This window comes from Rhinatrema bivittatum, chromosome 4, assembly GCF_901001135.1.
Source record: "Rhinatrema bivittatum chromosome 4, aRhiBiv1.1, whole genome shotgun sequence".
Lineage (NCBI taxonomy): Eukaryota > Metazoa > Chordata > Amphibia > Gymnophiona > Rhinatrematidae > Rhinatrema > Rhinatrema bivittatum.
The window spans coordinates 362,403,923-362,423,643 of record NC_042618.1 but is presented as its reverse complement, the minus strand read 5'-3'; the positions used below and the strand labels follow the sequence as shown (position 1 = coordinate 362,423,643).

The following is a 19,721-nucleotide window of genomic DNA, read 5'->3' as shown; positions in this document are numbered from 1 at the left end:
TGACCAATCACAACGGTTTACAAGAAAAATAAGAGAATAAAAATATCAAAATCAATAAAATCATGAAATTACATTAAAATAAGATAACATACAAAAACCCTTTAGCAAAATAGCTATAAAACAATTTAGTACATTTCCTAAATAAAAGAAAAAAGGCTTCCATCATTCTTACATTAAACTAATTTTGATGTCACCTAGTTCAAGTTAAATCAGTGATCTCATACGATTGTTTAAACAGCCAGGTTTTCAAATTTTTCTTATAATCTGAAAAGTCTGTTTGTAATCTTACAGGGCCTTATCATTAGGGCCTTATCATGCACGTTAATGCCATAATGTGCGCGATAAATACTGCATCACTGTATTTGAGTCGGGGGAATAAATGGAAATGAGGGTTGGTTAATGTGGTGGTGCGTTATAGACTAACACTCAGCAATGCCATAAATAACTACACCTTTCGTCTGTGTTTTATTGGTGGAAATAGTTTTTATCACAAATGAGAGAGACCCTCTGTAGAAACTCACATACAAGTTAACATTATACCATTGTAAGGGGGGCATTATGAACTCAGGTGAGGTTTGGGGGTGGGGTAGGTTTTGGGGGAGCAGTTTTACATGCACAGTCATAGGTACGAACAGCACAGTTGCCATCAGTGAAGATTTACTGTCATTTGGAGTGATGAAAGTTAAAAGAAGAGTAGATTTGTATAATGTTTTCTCTACCTAGCTTGATACACTCTCTACCTAGCTGCAATCAAGCTATGTAGAGAGTACATTGTACAAATCTACTCTTCTTTTACCTTTCATCACTCCAAATCACACAAAGTCTTCACTGAATGCAACTATGCTGTTCGTACCTATGACTATGTATGTAAAACTTCCCCTCAAAACCTACACCACCCCAAACCTCACCCCAAGTTATTAGTGCCCCCTCTTAAAGTGGTATAAATAGTCAACTTATAGGTAAATCTCTACAGAGGTTCTCTCTCTCTCTCTCTCCCTCCCTCTCACTCTCTCTCTCTCTCATGCCATTCACAATAAAAACCTTTTCAGTAGGTAACACACCTGTGTGCAATGTGAACATTACATAGGGTGCAATAAATGTAATGCATGTTGTGGAAAATGTAGTAACAGGAAAATGACCCTAAGCATGCCCCCTCTTTTTTTTAATCATGGGTGCTATTTCCGCAGTATTTATAGCAATTTGATAAATCTAGGTCTTAGTTCACAGGGTAAAGAGTTCCATAGTTTGGGTCTTGCAATTGATACAGCTCTTTCTCTTACCTTGCTTAAATGTGCAGTTCAAACCGAAGGAATATTTAAAAGACCTTTATTTGCAGATTTAAAATTTCATTGTGGGGTGTAAAGGTGCAGAGAGGCGTTCAATCATTCTGTTTTTTCATTATCGATGAATTTATGTAATTTGCACAGCACTTTGAAATAAATTTGAATTTTACAGGTGACCAATGTAGAGCAATCTGATCAAATTTTCTTCTGCCCGTCAGGGCCCTGGCTGAAGCATTTTGTAATAACTGTAATGGTCTTATTGTGCTTGCAGGCAAACCAAATAAGAGAGCATTACAGTAATCTAGATTGGAAAATATCATTGTTTGAAGTACTGAGCGAAAATCTTCCTAATTAAGATATGTAATTTTTTGTAGCAATCTCTAATTTTGTGACTGATATGCTTCTTCATATTGAGATCACCATCAATTATTATACCCAGATCACGTCCTTGATTAGTCAATTCTATTTGCATAGAATCTGTTTTTAGATAAATTGGCATTTTTTATGATAATTTTCTGTTTAACAGTATAATCTCGTTTTTTTTGATGGTTTAAAATCAGTTTCATGTGAATCAATAATTGCTGGATTGTTGATATATAAACCTCTTCCAGCTTCAAGGTATTTTCTATAGGAACTAAGAATTGCATGTCATCTGTGTATGTATATTAGATAATGCCTAATCCTGATGATAATTTGCATAATGGTAGCATATAAATGTTGAAAAGAATTGCATATAAGAATGACCCTTGTGGTACCCCTGAGTCCATATTGATTTTTTTTTTTAATAAGAAATTTCCAATCTTCACCTGAAAGGAACAATCTTTTAGATATGAGGTAAATCACTGAAGGGTTTTACCACTGAGTCCAATTTTAGATAACCTATGAATCAAAATGATGTGATCCAAGGTTTCAAATGCAGCAGACAGATCAAGAAAGATTATTAAATATGATTGGCCTGTATCAAATCCACTCAAAACAGTGTCTGTTAATGCTAATATTTATTTATTTTATTTATTTACTGATTTTATATACCGTCATTCGGTGTAGCCATCACAATGGTTTGCAACAGTAATAAAAAATACAATAAAGTAAAATCGCAATAAAACAAAATGGTTTACAGTAGTAGTAAAAATACAATAATGTAAAATCTCAATAAAACAAAATACATTAAAATTATGTGTGTATCTGTGTGTAGAGAATGTGTGAGTCATAGCCTGAGTGTGTGAGTGGGCCAGAGTATATGAGAGTGAGAGCTTGTGTGTGTGTGCGTGTAGAGAATGTGAGAGTGAGAGCTTGGGGGCGAGAGCATATGAGAGTGAGAGTTTGTGTGTGTGAGGGAGTGTTTGAGAGAAAGTATGAGTCTGTGTGTGTGTGTGTGTGTGTGTGTATATGTGAGGGCAGAAGGGAAGAAGACAGTAGGAGAAGAAACAATATGAGAAGAGAGACCCTAAAAAGGAATTAGGAAATGACCAGCAAGGGAAAAGTGGGATAAAAGAGACTGGGGTCAACTGATTAGAAAAATACAAAGATCAGACAACAAAGGTAAAAATAAAAAAACATATATATTTTTAGATCTTAGCAATTTGAATATGCCATCTTTGGAAATGTGCATTTCTTATATTTTTGTATTTTGCTCTTTCTTCAGTATTCCACTGTTCAAGGTCTAGTTTCTCAGGCTTTCTATTCTGGTTTTGTCTGCATGTGTCTGTTTCTAATTTGTAGACTCTTATTTCTGTATTAGATAACAGTCGTTCTCTGTTTTTGCCTGTGTGGGACTGAAGTGCAGTATTTTTGCTAGCATATAGTTTCTTTGTAGTAGTCCAGCTTGTTCTGTTACTCCAGTAGGCGATGTTTCAATATTCTAGGGCCTGGTGTAGTATTTGCATTACTGATTTTTAATAAGGTTACTGTTATTTGAGTCCTGAGAGTCAGTGCTGTGACTGTATGGTATGGCAAGCAACCAAAAATATGTGGGGTCTGTATCAGAAGAACTATGAGGACAGACTGAAATATCTGAATATGTATACCCTGGATGACAGGAGGTACAGGGGAGATATGATACAGACCTTCAGATACCTGAAATGTTTTAATAATGCACAATCATCAAACCTTTTCCGATGGTAAGAAATCAGTAGAACTAGGGATCACGAAATGAAACTTCAGGGAGGACAACTCACAACCAACATCAGGAATATTTCTTCACAGAGAAGGTAGTGGATGCCTGAAATGCCCTTCTGAAGGAGGTGGTGAAGATGAAAACTGTAAAAGAATTCAAAGGGGCATAGGATAAAAACTTGGATTCCTAAAACTAGAGAATAGAAATGAAGAAAAGAGTGCATAGGGGTAGCGTACTGTTGTGGTGGTTACTACCCGTAACCAATAAGCCTACATACTGTTAATGCAACTCCATCAGTGCTCTCTACTTCAACGGCAGGGGAAAAAGGGAATGGGGTTCAGACAGTAACCAATGAGGGCCCTGATGTTTAGGGTCTGGGAAAACAAATATGGGGGTAACTTGTGGTGCGGCAGTTACTACCCTTAACCAATAAGACTACATACTGTTAACTCAATTCCATCATTGCTCTCTGCTTCAACGGCAAAGAGTTACAGGGAATTGGATTCAGATAGTAACCAATGAGGGCCCTGACTTTTACGGTCTGGGAAACTGATAAGCATGGGAATTTTCTGTATGGTGTGGGGCAGATACTACCATAAGCCTGCTGGGCAGCTGGATGGACCATTTGGTTCTTTTCTGCCTTCATTTCTATGTTTCATTTCTATGTCTCTTTTTTTGCAGGAGTTTGTTACTTCACAAAGGGGCCAATTTTAAAAGTTACGTGCGCGCAAAATGTACCCCCAATTTTATAACATACGCATGTTATAAAATCCAGGGGTTGGTGCGCGCAAGGGGGTGCACACTTGTGCACCTTGCGTGCGCCGAGCCCTAGGGGAGGCCCGATGGCTTTCCCCATTCCCTCCAAGGTCGCTCCAAAATCGGAGTGGCCTTGGAGGGAATGGGAGTGGCCTTGGAGGAAACACTTTTTTCGGTCCCCACCCACCCCCCCAGCCCTATCTAAATCCCCCCCCCCACCTTATTTTGTCGAATTATGCCTGCCTCTGGCAGGCGTAACTTGCACACGCCAGCCGGCTGCCGGGGCGCCATGCCCCGGCGCAGGTCGCTGTGCCGGAGCACTCGGCCCCGCCCTCAGACTGCCACTGTGACCCCGGCCATGCCCCAAGCCTGCCCCTTTTTCGAAGCCCCGGGACATACGAGCATCCCGGGGCTTGTGCGCGCCACCGAGCCTATGCAACATAGGCTTGGCGAGCGCAGGGGTAGGTTTTCAGAGTTACGCACATATCTTACACGTGTAACCCTTTCAAAATCTACCCCAAAATGTTTAGTAGTGAAGGGACATTTTTTTGGGGAGGTGACACCAGAATTTGAATATTTTTTTTTTCATGTTGGGTGCAATGTGAATTGTCCTAGCTCTGCTATGCACCTGTTCTGATGATTACTGCTATTTTATTGTAATTATGATGATTTCTGGCTTTGTGCAAAGAGGATTCATGAAAGAATACATTGATTTTTGTTTTATTACATGGCTGGTTGAATCTGTTTGTTTTCTTTGCTTTTTGCATGATATACTTGTGCATTTATAAACTGCAATAAATATAAATTAAATTAATACAGATTAATAAGAATTTTTAATGCTGGTAAGTGCTTGAAATAATTGAAGTAAAATGTTTTAAAGTTTCATGCATGATGCATAATGGCTGTTGCAAACTACTTAAAAAGCCATTGTAGGATGCAGTATATGGCATTATTTATCAATAAGAATACAACTAGTAGGTCTCAGACCTTCATGTCTACAACTCACCCATGTTAACCTTGTGTCCACCCAAAAAATCTGTTCTGGCTATGCCACTGACTTGTATTTAATGCAAGAAAAAATGTACAAAGTGCTACATTATTATTATTGAAGAACTGATTCATCAAAGTTGTATGTTGGAACACCTGCAAGGAATCCTGATTATTTATTGACACATTACAATTAAAAGACACAGTCAATGCCTTGGGCTTTGGAGGTTAATCCTTTCTCTTATTGGAGAATCCACACCAAGGTTGGAACTGAGTGAATATGGGACTCAGCCTTGATATTAAGTATTGAGCATGAGCCCCTTACCCTTAGGGCAGGTCATCTGATTCTAGCACTAGGAAAAATAGGTTTTCAGTTTTCGGTAACCAGCTTGAATGAAATTAGTAGTGACTGATAGTCATTTTATTAAAAAACTGTCTTCTATAAAAAAAAAGTGTTGGATAGGAATAAGTATGCCCACAGGAAAACAGCAGGGACAACACTAGGGCTGCCTATCAATGTATTTTTAAAATTTAATTATTTTGGCTTGATAGTGGGATTCCAGCTAAAATGGAACTGACTAGGGCTGGCTGCAGTGCCATGAACCTTCATTCACAGCTACCAGGTTTTTTGTACTCCATTTTTACCTCTCTTCCACTTCTGAATCCAATCATTGCATTCACAGTCCTGTTGGCAGTTTCCTCCAGAATTTGGTATGCACGTTCCCTAAGTTTGACCATTAGGTGTCACCACTATACAATAGTTGGTACTCCTCTTTGCCTCTGCAGTATCCGCACCCTGGTCAGCTTGATCAGAAGCCAGACTCAAGAACTGGCTACTGATCAATGGCATGACAGCGTAGAGCACAACATGTATATTTGCAAAAGGGACACGTCTTTTACCAAATACATGCATAATGATGACACTGCCAGTCATTCTGTATTCAGCAACGGAGCTTTATGTGGGATAATGGGCCACAGCATAGTTACATAATGCAAAGCAACATAACAATGTAATTCAGCTTGCATTTGCTAACAATATTACAGCCATATCTTAAGCAAACTCTTAGAAGACCCAGCACAGAGCAAATAGTAATATTCTTACAACAGCCAACGTTATTACATATGCTTGATTCAGCCATTGAAGCTGTTGCCCTACATACATGTAAGCACTGTAAGCATTGAATCCCACCTTGGATCGACAATCCCTTGCTGTCAAAGAAGAGGATAGATCGCAATTACATTAACATCCCCTCCCGCTGTTGAAGCGGAAAGATGCTGCTGTGAAGGCAGCTTCTCCATTTGCCAACTAACCTAATGCATTTGTGGGGGTCATATCTGTATGATGTGAATCTCTATGCAGAGTCAGCTAACTGTACTGGGCACATTCCTGCACCTACGCTGTGACAAGGTGGTCCCTTTGCCTTGACTTTCACCTGTAGGTCCCAATCTGAGTGGGTGGGCAGGTAGAACAGGGACAGCTGGAAGAAAAGGGAGGTTCAGGCACTGGGCTAAAACTGCCTTGAGGAACCTGAAACCTACCCTGTTTTTCCCTTTCTGTTCCTACCTCCTCCTATGCTACCTACTGCTTTACCCTCCTCCCCCCCCCCTCCCTACCTTGTCATCCCCTCAGATACTTCATCTCCCTGTCCCACCTCCAATACCTTTCCTCATCCCCATCCCCTCCCCTTGCTTGCTTGTGCTCTTTTCCTTATTAATTCTCTGCCCTGCTCTCTTTATCGTGGAGATGCATATACAGCATTGCTCTCTGCTTCAACGGCAGGGGGAAATGTTGAAAACAGGATTTACATTCAGACAACATCCAACAAGGCATCGATCTGTGCAATCTGGGTAAACAAGCATCAGGGTAACTTGCTTGATGCGGCGGTTTCTACCCTTAACCATTAAGCCTTATGCTCACCTTTGATGCAACTCCAACATTACTCTCTGCATCAATGACAGGGGATGGCAGGAAATTTGAATCAAACAGTTACCAACAAGGGCCCTTGAACTTGGTGGTTGATGAAATAGATAAGTATGGGAAAATAAGTGTGGGAGCTTGTTGGGCAGACTAGATGGGCCGATTGGTATTTTTCTGCCTTTATTTCAATGTTTCTATGAGATACAGGGTCTTTGTACTGAATTATCATGATGCTCCCCACAAATATCATTGATGTGGGAAAATGGTCACTCAGGTTATAATGTCTGTAGGATTTGAAGAGTAATAGAGTAATAAAGAAATTCAGCATCTCAAGACTCATATAGAGCCAAAACTAGAAAGCAGTAACCACTAAAATGTAGCACCAGAGTTGTTATTCTGATGTGGAATCCACAATAGTTTGATAGACTAATGCTTTGGTGAGAATGCCTTGGGGATGTTGTAGCATTTCCACAACAAAGATCATTGTTTCTGGGTAAAGTTCTTGTTTGCTGTCATTATATGGGGGCATATTTTTGCAATGACTCCTTCAAGGCCTTATCTACGGCGTTCATAATGTGAAGCTATAGACTAACGAACTGGGTTCTTGCCAGGTTCTTATGGCCTGGATTGGCCACTGTTGGAAACAGGATGCTGGGTTTGATGGACCCTTGGTCTGACCCAGTATGGCATTTTCTTATGTTCTTATGCATGACAGAAATTTACTTTTTACTTTTCTGTAGGTGAAAGTTCCCATTGGTGTACGTTCTGCAGGCATTTTCCTTGCTACGTGGGTTACGAGTTTCATCAAAGATAATTTTTCTGATCAGAATGTATGTTTTTTTTTCTTTTTTTTGTAGTATGTTGCTTTGACAAGGTTGAGTAAGAAACTCCCTGTTCAATGTGTTTGTATTTTTCTATCCCTACCCAATAGGCTTCAAAGCCCTTAAGATTCAATGGCAGAACAAAGGGGCCTGAAGTTGTCCAGCAGATGTGAAGGCGCATAGATTTTATGGACTATCATAAGTAAGGAGACTTAACACCAATCACACTGTACAACTGTATTTATTGAAAGAACATTCTTCTGCAAAAGATAATGTCAGTACAGGATTAAAGTTATACAGCAGTGCATGACTGCCATCACCTGAAAGGAAAAAAAAAAAGGAATTTCCTTATAAAGTGTTTATCAAACCCAATATCACTACCAGATTAAGATTTTCTAAAACTATGTAACCCCGCCCCGGGCAGGATGGTTCCCATAGACTGAACCTAGGGGCACAAAGAAAGAGAGCTGGACCCTATCTGTAACCTGTTCTCCAATGATACTTTTCACCACTGTGCTCCCTGTGGTAGAAGTGAAACTTTAAGACCATTTTCCAATATCAATGTACACAGCCCTTTTCCAGTCCTTGTAAACAATGTGTGAGAATGGTCGAGCAAAGCTTCTGGGCTGGAGCCGCAAACCAAGCTGACTCTAGCCTTTTCTAATGCAATATTTGCTTTCTTTCATATACTCAACAACAACATAATACTGGAATGCCTACCTTAGCAATATTCAGTTTACCACAGGGTTGTAGACTGTCTTTCCTCTGGACAGTATACCTCTCCTTCTGGTTTGGTCAGAATAGATTTACAGGAGTTGCCTCTCCTGGAGACATAGGGGCCTCCTGATCTCAGCTGGGCTCACAAACCTATCCTTCCCCAGTTGGTCCCACCCTCAGGACTTTCCCTGCCCAGCAGGGTCCTCCGCACAGAGCTCTTTCCCTCTGTGGAAATTTCACTGGACCATGTATCCAGCCTGGTTCTGCACAGGTTTAAAGGGGAAAATAGGGGCACTCTGTCATACAGCACTGATAATCACAGTACACAGTAGCAAGAATCACACAGAGAAGCAATTTAGTTTCCAACTTCTTTACTGATAGTTGATTAAATGACTGAAGAATATTTACAACACTCAGATCAGATTTCAAATAAAGTCATTGAACAATAAGGCAGAAGAATAATTAATAAATTTGTGACCTGGTATTTTTCTAGTGAAGCCTTTGATTATCTATGGAAGCCATTCCTTAACACTTGATCTCCTTCTTTTGCTTGCTACTCAGATTGAAGATAGTTCAATCCTCCTTCCACTCCCAAATTTATCACACATCTTCTCCCCACTGGAGAATGGTTAGAATAAAGTTCCAGGTATTTATCAGAACATAAGTCCCAGTTCTCAAACCTTTCCTGGAGTCTTCTTAATTAAATCTCCTTATGACATTACAGTGAGCACTCTCCTCACCTGTAAACACAGTTCTTCAATACTTTCTGATCCTTCCCTCTAGGAATGGACTGGGATCCATATCTTCTCTGATGAAACCTACACTCCTTAGGCTGTTCTTAGGTGAAAGATGCCTCTTCTCTCAATAGATTGGAAACTGATTCTCTGGTACCGAGGGCATTCAGTTCTAGCTGGAACACAAATAAATTTTGACTCAAAAGGGGAAAAAACAAGAAACAGGGGGGAAAAACTTCCTTGACTCAAAAATGAGGAGAGAGTTACTCAAGAAGGTTGACTCCTCTGCATTGGGTCACAAACAGGTCTATCCCCTGGAGGGATAGAGAGAGGCAAGGAGATGACAGCGGAAACATACCAACACATATGAACACTTAAAAAAAATAAATGCCTTTATTTAAATAAGGAAAATGTATTTCCAAACTCTAGGTAACCAGAGGACGAAGATCTTTGCTGTCATAATATTGTTTGTGTATCCAAAGACCACCATGGGCATTCAGAGACTTAAGGCTGAACAACAGTCTGCAAATAAAAAGCTTCTATGAACTAAGCAATTATTTTATTTTGCATGCACAGCTTTCTTAGGTGAACTACGTGGAGATAGCAAACAGCCTCGTGCAGCCATTGCAGTGACTAAAATACATAGAGGGGGAAATGGTCAGATGCTGGTACTGTTCTGCGTCAGAGCAGCAAGATTTCTCCTTGGGTCACCTCCTTCCAGGTGTTGCATTGTAGTAAATAATTTGCCTGTTTACCCTGACTTTCAAATGCCAATTAATATGCACTAAAAATGTAGTTAAAACAGCTTGTTGAGGTAAAAATAACACAAAAATATCTACCATCTTCAAAAATATCTATCATAGTAGTTTAGTATCCTAAAGGGCTAGCCTATCTATTGACGACATTATCTACAAGGTATATGAATCATTGTTTAATCAGACTAAATAATGAATTACAATTGTAATGTTAATACTAGTAGAAAATCACTATTCCAGTTCCTCAGGTTATATAATTTCATTTCATTTTACATTTATATTTGTATGTAATCCACTCAGAATGACATTGTTAAATTAGAGGAATATAAATATTCTCAATAAATAAATAATATGCTTTTTTTTCACAGAGAACTCAGAAAAGTTTATATCAATATAAGTAACATTTTGATCATCAGTGATAAAATACCTCCCAAACATATGTAGCCGGTATTCACCAAGGGGTACATTTTAAGAAGCTGCGCGCGCGCGAACAAAAGTATGTTGGATTTTATAAGATACGTGCGTAGCCGCGCATATCTTATAAAATCCGGGGTCGGCGCGTGCAAAGGGGTGCACATTTGTGCACCTTGTGCGCGCCGAGCCCTGCGCGCTCTGCCCGTTCCCTCCGAGGCCGCTCCGAAATCGGAGCGGCCTCGGAGGGAACTTTCCTTCCACCCACCCGCACCTTCCCCTCCCTTCCCCTACCTAATCCACCCCCCTGGCCCTATCTAAACCCTCCCCTACCTTTATTCTAAAAGTTACATCTGCCTCTGGCAAGCATAACTAGCGCGCCAGCAGGCTGCTGGCGCACCATCTACCGATCCAGGGGCTGTTCTGGAGGCCTCAGCCGTGCCCCCGGAATGCCCCCGGGCCGGCACCACTCCCACGACACTCCTCCGACATGCCCCCCCTAGCGAAGCCCCGGGACTTACGTGCGTCCCAGGGCTTGCGCGCGCCGCTGAGCCTATGCAAAATAGGCTCGGCGCGCGCAGGGGGGTTTTAAAAGGGTTACGCGTGTACCTTATGCGCGTAACCCTTTTAAAATCTGGCCCCAAATGTATTCTACTCAGGACAGAGGTGTTATTTTCCTTAGGGAGAAAAAATTATCTTCAAGACCGTACTGTAGGGGGAAACACCCTCTGTTATACCTGTCCCTCCTACTTTTATAGATTTCACAGTCATTCAAATTATGTTTTCAAGGACTTTCACTTTACTCAAAGATTGAGATATTGATAGTATTTACAGATGGAGTCGTTAACGCTAACCACCACAGCTACTATTATTATTATTTGCTTCCCAATTAGTGGCTGTATTTGCATGGTTCTACCAGGCATACACAATGCTGTACCAAAACACGTAAGAGACAGGTCCTCATCCTGTGTATCTTGCGTGTCTGTTCTAGGCGGGCATGCAAGATACACAGACAAAAACAAATAAGATGATTTGAGTTAAAACAGTGAGGTCATCATTGAGAAGAATGAAACCAGTTTGGTTACACGTGGGATTAATTGAGGAAGAGGTAACTTTAATTAAATAAAGCTGCAAGAGTGAGATCTCTTGAAAAATCTATATAAGAAACAGTGGCATAGCCAGAACTGATTTTTTGGGGAGCTCAAGGTTAACACGGGTGGGCAGTAGACATACAGGTCTGAGCCCTACTAATTGTACCCTTATCCATAAATAATGGTTTAGAGTGCACCTGATAAAAATCTTCTAAGTCCAACAGCTGTTATACTTCATGAGTGAAACTTTAAAATATTTTAATTTAATTATTTCAAGCACTTACCGACATTAAAAATTCCTTATTAACCTGTATTAATTTTCTATTTTTTGCAGATTATAAATACACAAGAATATCATGTAAAAAGCAAAGACAATAAACAGATCCAATCAATCAAGTAAAAAACCAAATATCAATGTTTTCTTTTATGAATCCTACTGTTGTGTTCCGCGCCCGCGGCCGTCCGCGAGCGTGGCCCCCTAGCTCGTGTCCTGACCGGGCCGGCAACAGCATCAGGTCTGATGGCCCTGCATCCGAGCCTGGCGCCTCCGTGCGTCGGCACGGGTCTCCGGGCGAGCTGCCGGCTCCGGAGCTGTCCTGCTCCTCCCTTGCGGTCACCTGCTGCTATCCTCCGTGGCCCGGATCCAAGATGGCTGCCGCCATCTTAGGCGCAAGGCCGCGCCCCTTCACCAGAATTAGAGGGACCTCGTTCCTTTAATTGTCCTCAGCTGATTCCTATCCTCAGGGCCAGAGGAAGTATAAAAGGAGACTTCCTCTGACCATTCCTTGACTTGGCAACGTCTCCTGTGAGTGTTGTTTGAGTCTGCTTGCTTCGATGAGTTCCAGCATCTTGACTCCTTGTTCCAGTTCCGTCTTGATATTCCTGGTTCCTGACTTCGACTTGGCTAGCAGTGATTCCTGGTATTGACTTCGGATCGTCTAGCGGTGATTCCTGGTATTGACTTCGGATTGGCAAGCGGTGATTCTCTGGTGTGTGACTTCAGACCGGCAAGTGGTGATCCCTCGGTGTGTGACCTTGGTCTGGTAAGCGACGACCATCTGGCACTTGACCTCGGACTTCTTCTGACCCTCATCTCCAAGTGCCCACCTAAGTCCCAGCGGTCCGGGTCCCTACAGGCTCCTCCTGGGGGGAACGCGGACTTCCAGCGGTGAAGACACACCTCCGTTCCTTGACGTCACGACTCTTGCTCCACCTTCAGTCACTCCTGCCTACAGTGCCGAGGGTCAGCTTGTCACATCTTCTGTTTCTGCCTCGCCTCCTGATGGGAGAGCCTACGGATCTTCCGCCAAGGTATACCATCCTCCCGTCGGCCCAAGGGTGCACTAGCCTGAGCATAACACATTTAGAAAGGCAGAGATGAAATCTTTTAGGTATTACCAATACCAGCTGTATAAGTATGGAAATCGTGCCAGCAAACTGCTAGCACATTTAGTGCAACCTCAGGATCATGGGAGGGCAATTGTGGGTATCCGAGATCGGCAGGGTCGCCATCGAACGGCCCAAAGTGATATTTCTGCTAGGTTTCTCAAATTTTATCAGCAACTTTATGCGGAAAAGCCTCAGGATCCAATGGCTACCGAGGCCTTGTTCCAAACACTTCCATGGCCGCGGTTGGCTCCAGACCAATTAAGGACCCTCAATGTTCCCATTAACGAACAGGAAGTGCATACAGCCATACATAAGTTAAAATTGGGCACGGCAGCGGGCCAGGATGGCCTGGGCTCTGAGTTTTATAAAATTCTAAAATTTTCGTTGCTGACTCTCCTCCATAAATTTTACAATGAAATGTTAAACCTTAACTCATTGTCTGCTGCCTTAAACCACTTGGTCATAGTAGTTCTGCCAAAGCCTGGCAAGGACCCATTGGAAGTGGGCTCTTACAGACCCATATCTTTACTAAACATTGATATTAAATTGTTGGCAGCTATCTTGGCGGAGCGGTTGAGTGGCCTTCTTCCCACTATTATTCATGGAGATCAGACAGGGTTTGTTCGGGGCTGTCAGGGGGTACGCAACGTGTGGTGACTGATTGCGTCTCTTAGTTACAATCCAGGGGAGGAGGCAGTGATCCTTAGCCTAGACGCTGAAAAGGCGTTTGACTCCCTTTCGTGGGAGTATTTATTTTATGTGATGCGCCAGTATGGGATCTCGGGGACATTTCTGCAGTGGCTCGAAATATTATATAGTAACCCTAGTGCTAGTATTTTGGTGAATGGAATCCCGACTTCTCCTTTTACTCTGCATTGCGGAGTTCGACAGGGGTGTCCTCTTTCTCCATTGCTTTTTATAATGGCTCTTGAACCCATAGCTGTTCGACTACGCGGGGATCGTAGGGTATGTGGTATTAGTCTTAACAACCATCCTCTTAAGTTGGCAATGTTTGCCGATGACATTTTGCTTTTTGTGAGCAGACCCCGTACCAGCATACCTGTAATTATTGATCTGTTTGGCCACTTTCAGAGGGTGGCGGGCCTAAAAATTAATTTTGCAAAGTCAGAAGCCTTAGCTTTGGAACCTCAGCTGCAGCATACGTGGAATGTCCCTTTTCCTCTTAGGTGGGCCGCCGGCAAGCTCAAATATCTTTGAATATGGATTCCTAGAGATTTGAGGACCTTATATGATGTCAATGTTCATGCTGTTTTGGATAAAATACAGACACAACTGGCTGCTTGGGGCCCCCTGCCATTGTCACTGTTTGGTCAATGTGCATTAATCAAAATGGTAATTGCTCCTAAAGTACTCTACGTCCTGCTGGTTGAAGGCAGCGGATATTAGACGACTCTATGCTGCTATTCAAAAATTATTGTGGAGAGGGAAGAGGATGCGCCTTACCTATTGTAATGAGAAGAGCAGACCGCAGCCATCCTGGAGGTGTAGAAAGCCGAACATGAGTAAAAAGAAGACAATCTCAGGGTTGAACAGCAGGGGGCACATAGGTACCATAGAAAAACTACAATACCCTGGATTCCAGAGCAGCAGAAGAATGTCCAGGAGGAGGCTGAGGCAACAGCTGAAGCTGATAGGGGTGAATCAGATTCAGCTGAGTCCATGCTGTGGGAGGAAGAGGGTGTGTCCCAGGGTGAAAGAGAATATGAAGAGAGCTGCTCCTCTGACAGGGAGGAAGAGATGGACTGGGAGTTACCAACAGAGGACTCTTCTTTATCCAGCATGGAAACAGAGTAAGTGTTGGAGGAAAGAAAGAGGGAATAGAAGATAGACTTACAGGGGGAAGATTGTTTTTTTTTTCTCCCTGTTTATTACAAGGCACTATCTAAGGAGAGTGCTGGCTGTTTGTGGTAGAGGCAGACCGTTACCTGTAGCACAACTATAGGGGAGAAGGGGTGAGTTATGCTGAATCCCCAAACAGGACGGTACAGGCATGATGAGAGCCTGACAGCAGACATATTTGATATTACGGTGTTTTGGTTGCAGTTCTGTTTTCCTGTTTGAACTTAGGGAAGTATTACTGCAAGGCATTAAGAAAGAGAAATGGACTTGAACTGATATTGAACTCTGTTGTTTTTTTTTTTTTTTTTGATAACCATTTTTCCTGGTTTGCTGGTATCCCTACCTGGGGGAACCTTGAAATGGGATTTGCTAGTGTGGCAAGCCACGGCACGGACCCAGGCCTGTATTGAAAGGCCTGCAAATAACCCCACAAGAGAGGAGCGATAGCTACCTGGACTACAACAGGCTTCCGCTGTTTCAGCACTGCTACCTGGATTAAAGTGCATACAAAGCTCTCGTGGAGGAAATTGATCTCAGCTGCGGATCAAGCAGGAGGAGGTCACAGCACTATGCAACGTTAACTTGTCCCAGGGAGCAGGGGGGGGGGGGGGGCTATGGTTTGCCAGATTTTCGGCTTTATAATGCCACTTGCCAGCTCCATTTCGTGGGGGAGTGGATTACTGATACTTATCAATACTGTGAGCCTGGACTCTTAACTCGAATGGCTGCCCCCTGGTCGCCATTTAGCCTTATTCAAACAAGTGAGAGCGTGCGATGAGCGCTAACTTTTCCCAAAATACTGCTTTATCCCTGTATGCGGGCCTGGTGGTGGCTGCGCTTGCGGGGAGACAGGCCGGGATTAGTCTCCATGTTGATGCCATTGTTGGGAAATGTGAATTTTGTGCCGGGGAGGGATTGTAGTGCATTGTTTCAATTTTGGGCTTGTAAGGGCATAGTCTATGCTTGTCATCTTTATGACCATGATGCACATGTATTATTAGACTTTGCTGCTCTGAGTGCTACTTATTAGTTCCCTAACAAACATTTTTTTGCCTACTTGCAAGTGCGACATTACTTGTCATCTCTGCAGTGGACATCGGAGACTCGAGCGGCGGAATCAGCATTTGCAACTAAGTTGTTTGATACAGCTCTTCTTAAGAACACGATCTCTGGATGGGCCAAACTAGGACGGACTCTGCAAGCAGATAGTCGTCTAGAGTATTTGGCAGCTAAATGGTCTAACGAGCTCAACATGCCACTTTCTCCTAAGTATATGGAACAGTGTTTTATGGCGCTACATCGGCAGATCAAAGACATTGGACTTTGTGAAGTTCAATTTAAAATATTACATCGCATTTATTGCACTGATGTTCGTCGCTTCCAGATGGGGTGTATGGACTCTCCTCTCTGTATAAAATGCAGAGCAGTCGAGGGTACGCTTCTACACCTTCTATTTCGCTGTCCTACTTTGACTGCTTTTTGGGGATCAGTATCGGATGTTATCTTACAATGCACAGCTGTCTCGGTACCTGTAACAGGGCAGTTTTTGTTGTCCAGCCCACAGGCCTGCTCTGCTGAGATCAATCGTGCGAAAGACAAATTTAGTAGAGTGGCTGTCCTTTTGGCCTGTCGCACCATACTTTCCAACTGGGCAGTTCTGGATGTGTCTCTGTCTATTTTAGCCTGGTTCCAAAGACTGGTTTTTCCTCTCCAACTTGAACATCTGGACTGTGTATTGGGCAAATGTAAACCTGATAAAAGATAGCAAGCATATTGGCAAGCCTGTATTGGTTTGCTGCCAACGACTGTTCAAGAAGGGTTACGAGCTAGTGGATATGATTCTGGTTGGATACAACCCGTGGTCACTGGGGGGGGGGAGCCTGGGGCGGTATGAATGGTGTGTGGTTTGAATGGTAAGGAATGGTTTTGGGGTGTTGGATGATATTGAGGGTATGGACGGGGGAACTGTGATATACAAATAAAAGAATTGGGAATGAGCCGCGGCTGATGTTCGGTGGCTGATACTATGTACTCATTATCTTTGGTTTGTACTAGTTTCTATATGTACTGTTTATACCTGCAGTGCGGGTTTTACTGTTTGTCGCTGTTTCTTCTCAATAAAGAAAAAATTATTTTGGAAAAAAAAAAAAGAAAGGCAGAGATGATAACTACAATAAAATAGCAATAATCATAATAATCACACAAGTGAGTGCAGAGCAGAACTAGGACAGTTCACATTACAACCTAACATGCAAAAATTATATATATATATATATTCAAATTCTGGTGTCACCTCAGCAAAACAAAATCCTTCCACTGCTAAACACTTTGGGCCTGATTCATTAAGCATTTTTACCATAGACACAGAATGGGGGAAAAGCCTTAATGAATCAAGCCCTTTGTAAAATAACACAAACCCTTGCAAAAAAAGAAAAGACCCCTTGCCATACCATACAATCAAGGTACTCTCAGGAATCAAATAGCACAATTATTTATGAAAAGGCAGCAATACAAATATTACACCAGACCCTAGAACACTAATACACCACCTACTAGGCACACGGCTGGATTTTAAATGCCCTGCACGTGTAAATCCGGCCGGATTTACGTGCGCAGGGCCCTCGCGCGCCTATTTTGCATAGGCCGCCGGTGCGCACAGAGCCCCGGGATGCGCATAAGTCCCGGGGCTTTGTAAAAGGGGCGTGTCGGGGGCGTGTCCTAAAATGACACGGTGTTGCGGGGGCGGGCCCAGGTGCGTGGTGCTGGCCTGGGGGCGTGGTCGAAGCCTCCGGACCAGCCACCGGGTCGGGTGATGATGCGCCAGCAGCCTGCTAGCACGCACAGATTTATGTCTGCTTTTAGCAGGCGTAAATCGTGCAACAAAGGTAAGGGGGGGGGGTTTAGATATGGCCAGGGGGGTGGGTTAGGTAGAGGAAGGTGGGGGGGGAGGGCGAAGGAAAGTTCCCTCCGAGGCCGCTCCGAAATCGGAGGGAACAGGCAGCACCCGCTGGGCTCAGCGCGCGCAGGTTGCACAAATGTGCACCCCCTTGCGCGCGCCGACCCCGGATTTTATAAGATACGCACGCATGTTATAAAATCCGGGGTCGGCGTGCGCAAGGGGGTGCACAATTGTGCAGTTTGCGCGCGCTGAGCCCACTCCGAGTCGCGCTGCCTTCTCCCGTTCCCTCCCAGGCCACTCCAAAATTGGAGCGGCCTCGGAGGGAACTTCCCTACCCCCCCACCCCACCTTCCCTTCCCTTTCCCTACCTCCCCTGCCCTTTCCTCCCTACCTTTGTTGATTTCTTTTTATTGTTTTAAAACTTTTCAGCCCTGGGGCTGAAGTAAGTTGCGCGATCCCCAGCCCAGCAGCTGTGTGGAGGCCTCTTGCCACGCCCCTGCCCCGGACTGCCCCACCCCACCTCCTCCCTGCCCCTTTTATAAAGCCCTGGGATTTACATGCGTCGCCAGGCCTTTTAAAAATAAGCCCGGCGCACTTAACCTTTTGAAAATCCGGCCCTATATTTTTTTTAAAAGTTAATAACCGGTTTACATCTACCCATTCTATTCCACTCATGATTTTATAGACCTCTATCAAATCCCCTCTCTGACATCTCCAAGTTGAACAGACCAAACGTCTTTAGCCTTTCCTTTTAGGGAAGCTGTTCCATCCGTTTTATCATTTTAGTCTCCCTTCTCTACATCTTTTCCAATGAAACTATACCTTTTTTGAGATACGGTGGCCAGAAATGCACACAGTACTCTACGACGGTCATTTTCAAAAGATTTTACACACTTAAAACTGGGTTTTACATGTGTAAATGTACTTCACACTAGGGATGTGAATCGTGTGATCGATCGTCTTAACGATCGATTTTGGCTGGGGGGGAGGGAAATCTGATCGTCATGGTTTTTTTTTTTTTAAATCGTAAATCGGGGGAGGGCGGGAAAACCGGCACACCAAAACAACCCTGAAACCCACCCCGACCCTTTAAAACAAATCCCCCACCCTCCCGAACCCCCCCAAAATGTTTTAAATTACCTGGGGTCCAGTGGGGGGGGGGGGTCCCAGCGCGATCTCCCGCTCTCGGACCACGGCTGCGTTAATTGAAATGGCGCCGGTGGCCCTTTGCCCTTACCATATGACAGGGCAAAGGTAGCGCCGGCGCCATTTTGGTTCCTGTCACCCGACGTCACGAGTGCAGGAGATCGCTCCCGGACCCCGCTGGACCCCCAGGGACTTTTGGCCAGCTGGGGGGCCTCCTGACCCCCACAAGACTTGCCAAAGTCCAGCGGGGGTCTGGGAGCGACCTCCTGCACTCGCGCCGTATTGCAATATTCAAAATGGCGCTGGCGCCACTAGGCCTCACTGGCAAAAGTAGCGCCGGCGCCATTTTGAATATTGGCAATATGGCGCGAGTGCAGGAGGTCGCTCCCGGACCCCCGCTGGACTTTTGGCAAGTCTTGTGGGGGTCAGGAGGCTCCCCCAAGCTAGCCAAAAGTCCTTGGGGGTCCAGCGGGGGTCCGGGAGCGATCTCCTGCACTCGTGACGTCGGGTGACAGGAACCAAAATGGCGCCGGCGCTACCTTTGTCCTGACATATGGTAAGGGCAAAGGGCCACCGGCGCCATTTCTATTAACGCAGCCGTGGCCCGAGAGCGGGAGATCGCGGGAGATCATGCCGGGACCCCCCCCACTGGACCCCAGGTAATTTAAAACATTTTGGGGGGGTTCGGGAGGGTGGGGGATTTGTTTTAAAGGGTCGGGGTGGGTTTTAGGGTTGTTTTGGGTGTGCCGGTTTTCACGCCCTCCCCCTCCCCCGATTTACGATTTTTTGACGATAAATCGGGGGAATTGCTATTGTATCGTGGCTCTAATGATTTTTG

The 19,721-nt window shown here is 43.9% G+C and overlaps 1 protein-coding gene and 1 long non-coding RNA gene across 8 annotated transcripts in view; both read left to right on the top strand.

The window, feature by feature from the left end:
- The window catches only part of LOC115091008, a 67,065-nt gene that overhangs the window by 32,365 nt on the left and 14,979 nt on the right, over positions 1-19,721 (top strand). The gene's annotated exons all lie outside the window — the stretch shown is intronic.
- LOC115091006 lies at positions 14,632-16,993 on the top strand. Its single transcript, XM_029600771.1, has 2 exons — positions 14,632-14,789; positions 15,903-16,993. The coding sequence occupies exons 1-2, from the start codon at positions 14,702-14,704 to the stop codon at positions 16,601-16,603; spliced, it is 789 nt and encodes a 262-aa protein (XP_029456631.1). The 5' UTR covers positions 14,632-14,701; the 3' UTR covers positions 16,604-16,993.

Coding starts and splice junctions, on each gene's coding strand:
- LOC115091006 (XM_029600771.1), top strand. CDS start 14,702: ATGAAGAGAGCTGCTCCTCTGACAGGGAGGAAGAGATGGACTGGGAGT. Junction 14,790..15,902: donor TTATCCAGCATGGAAACAGA/GTAAGTGTTGGA, acceptor CCTACTTGCAAG/TGCGACATTACTTGTCATCT.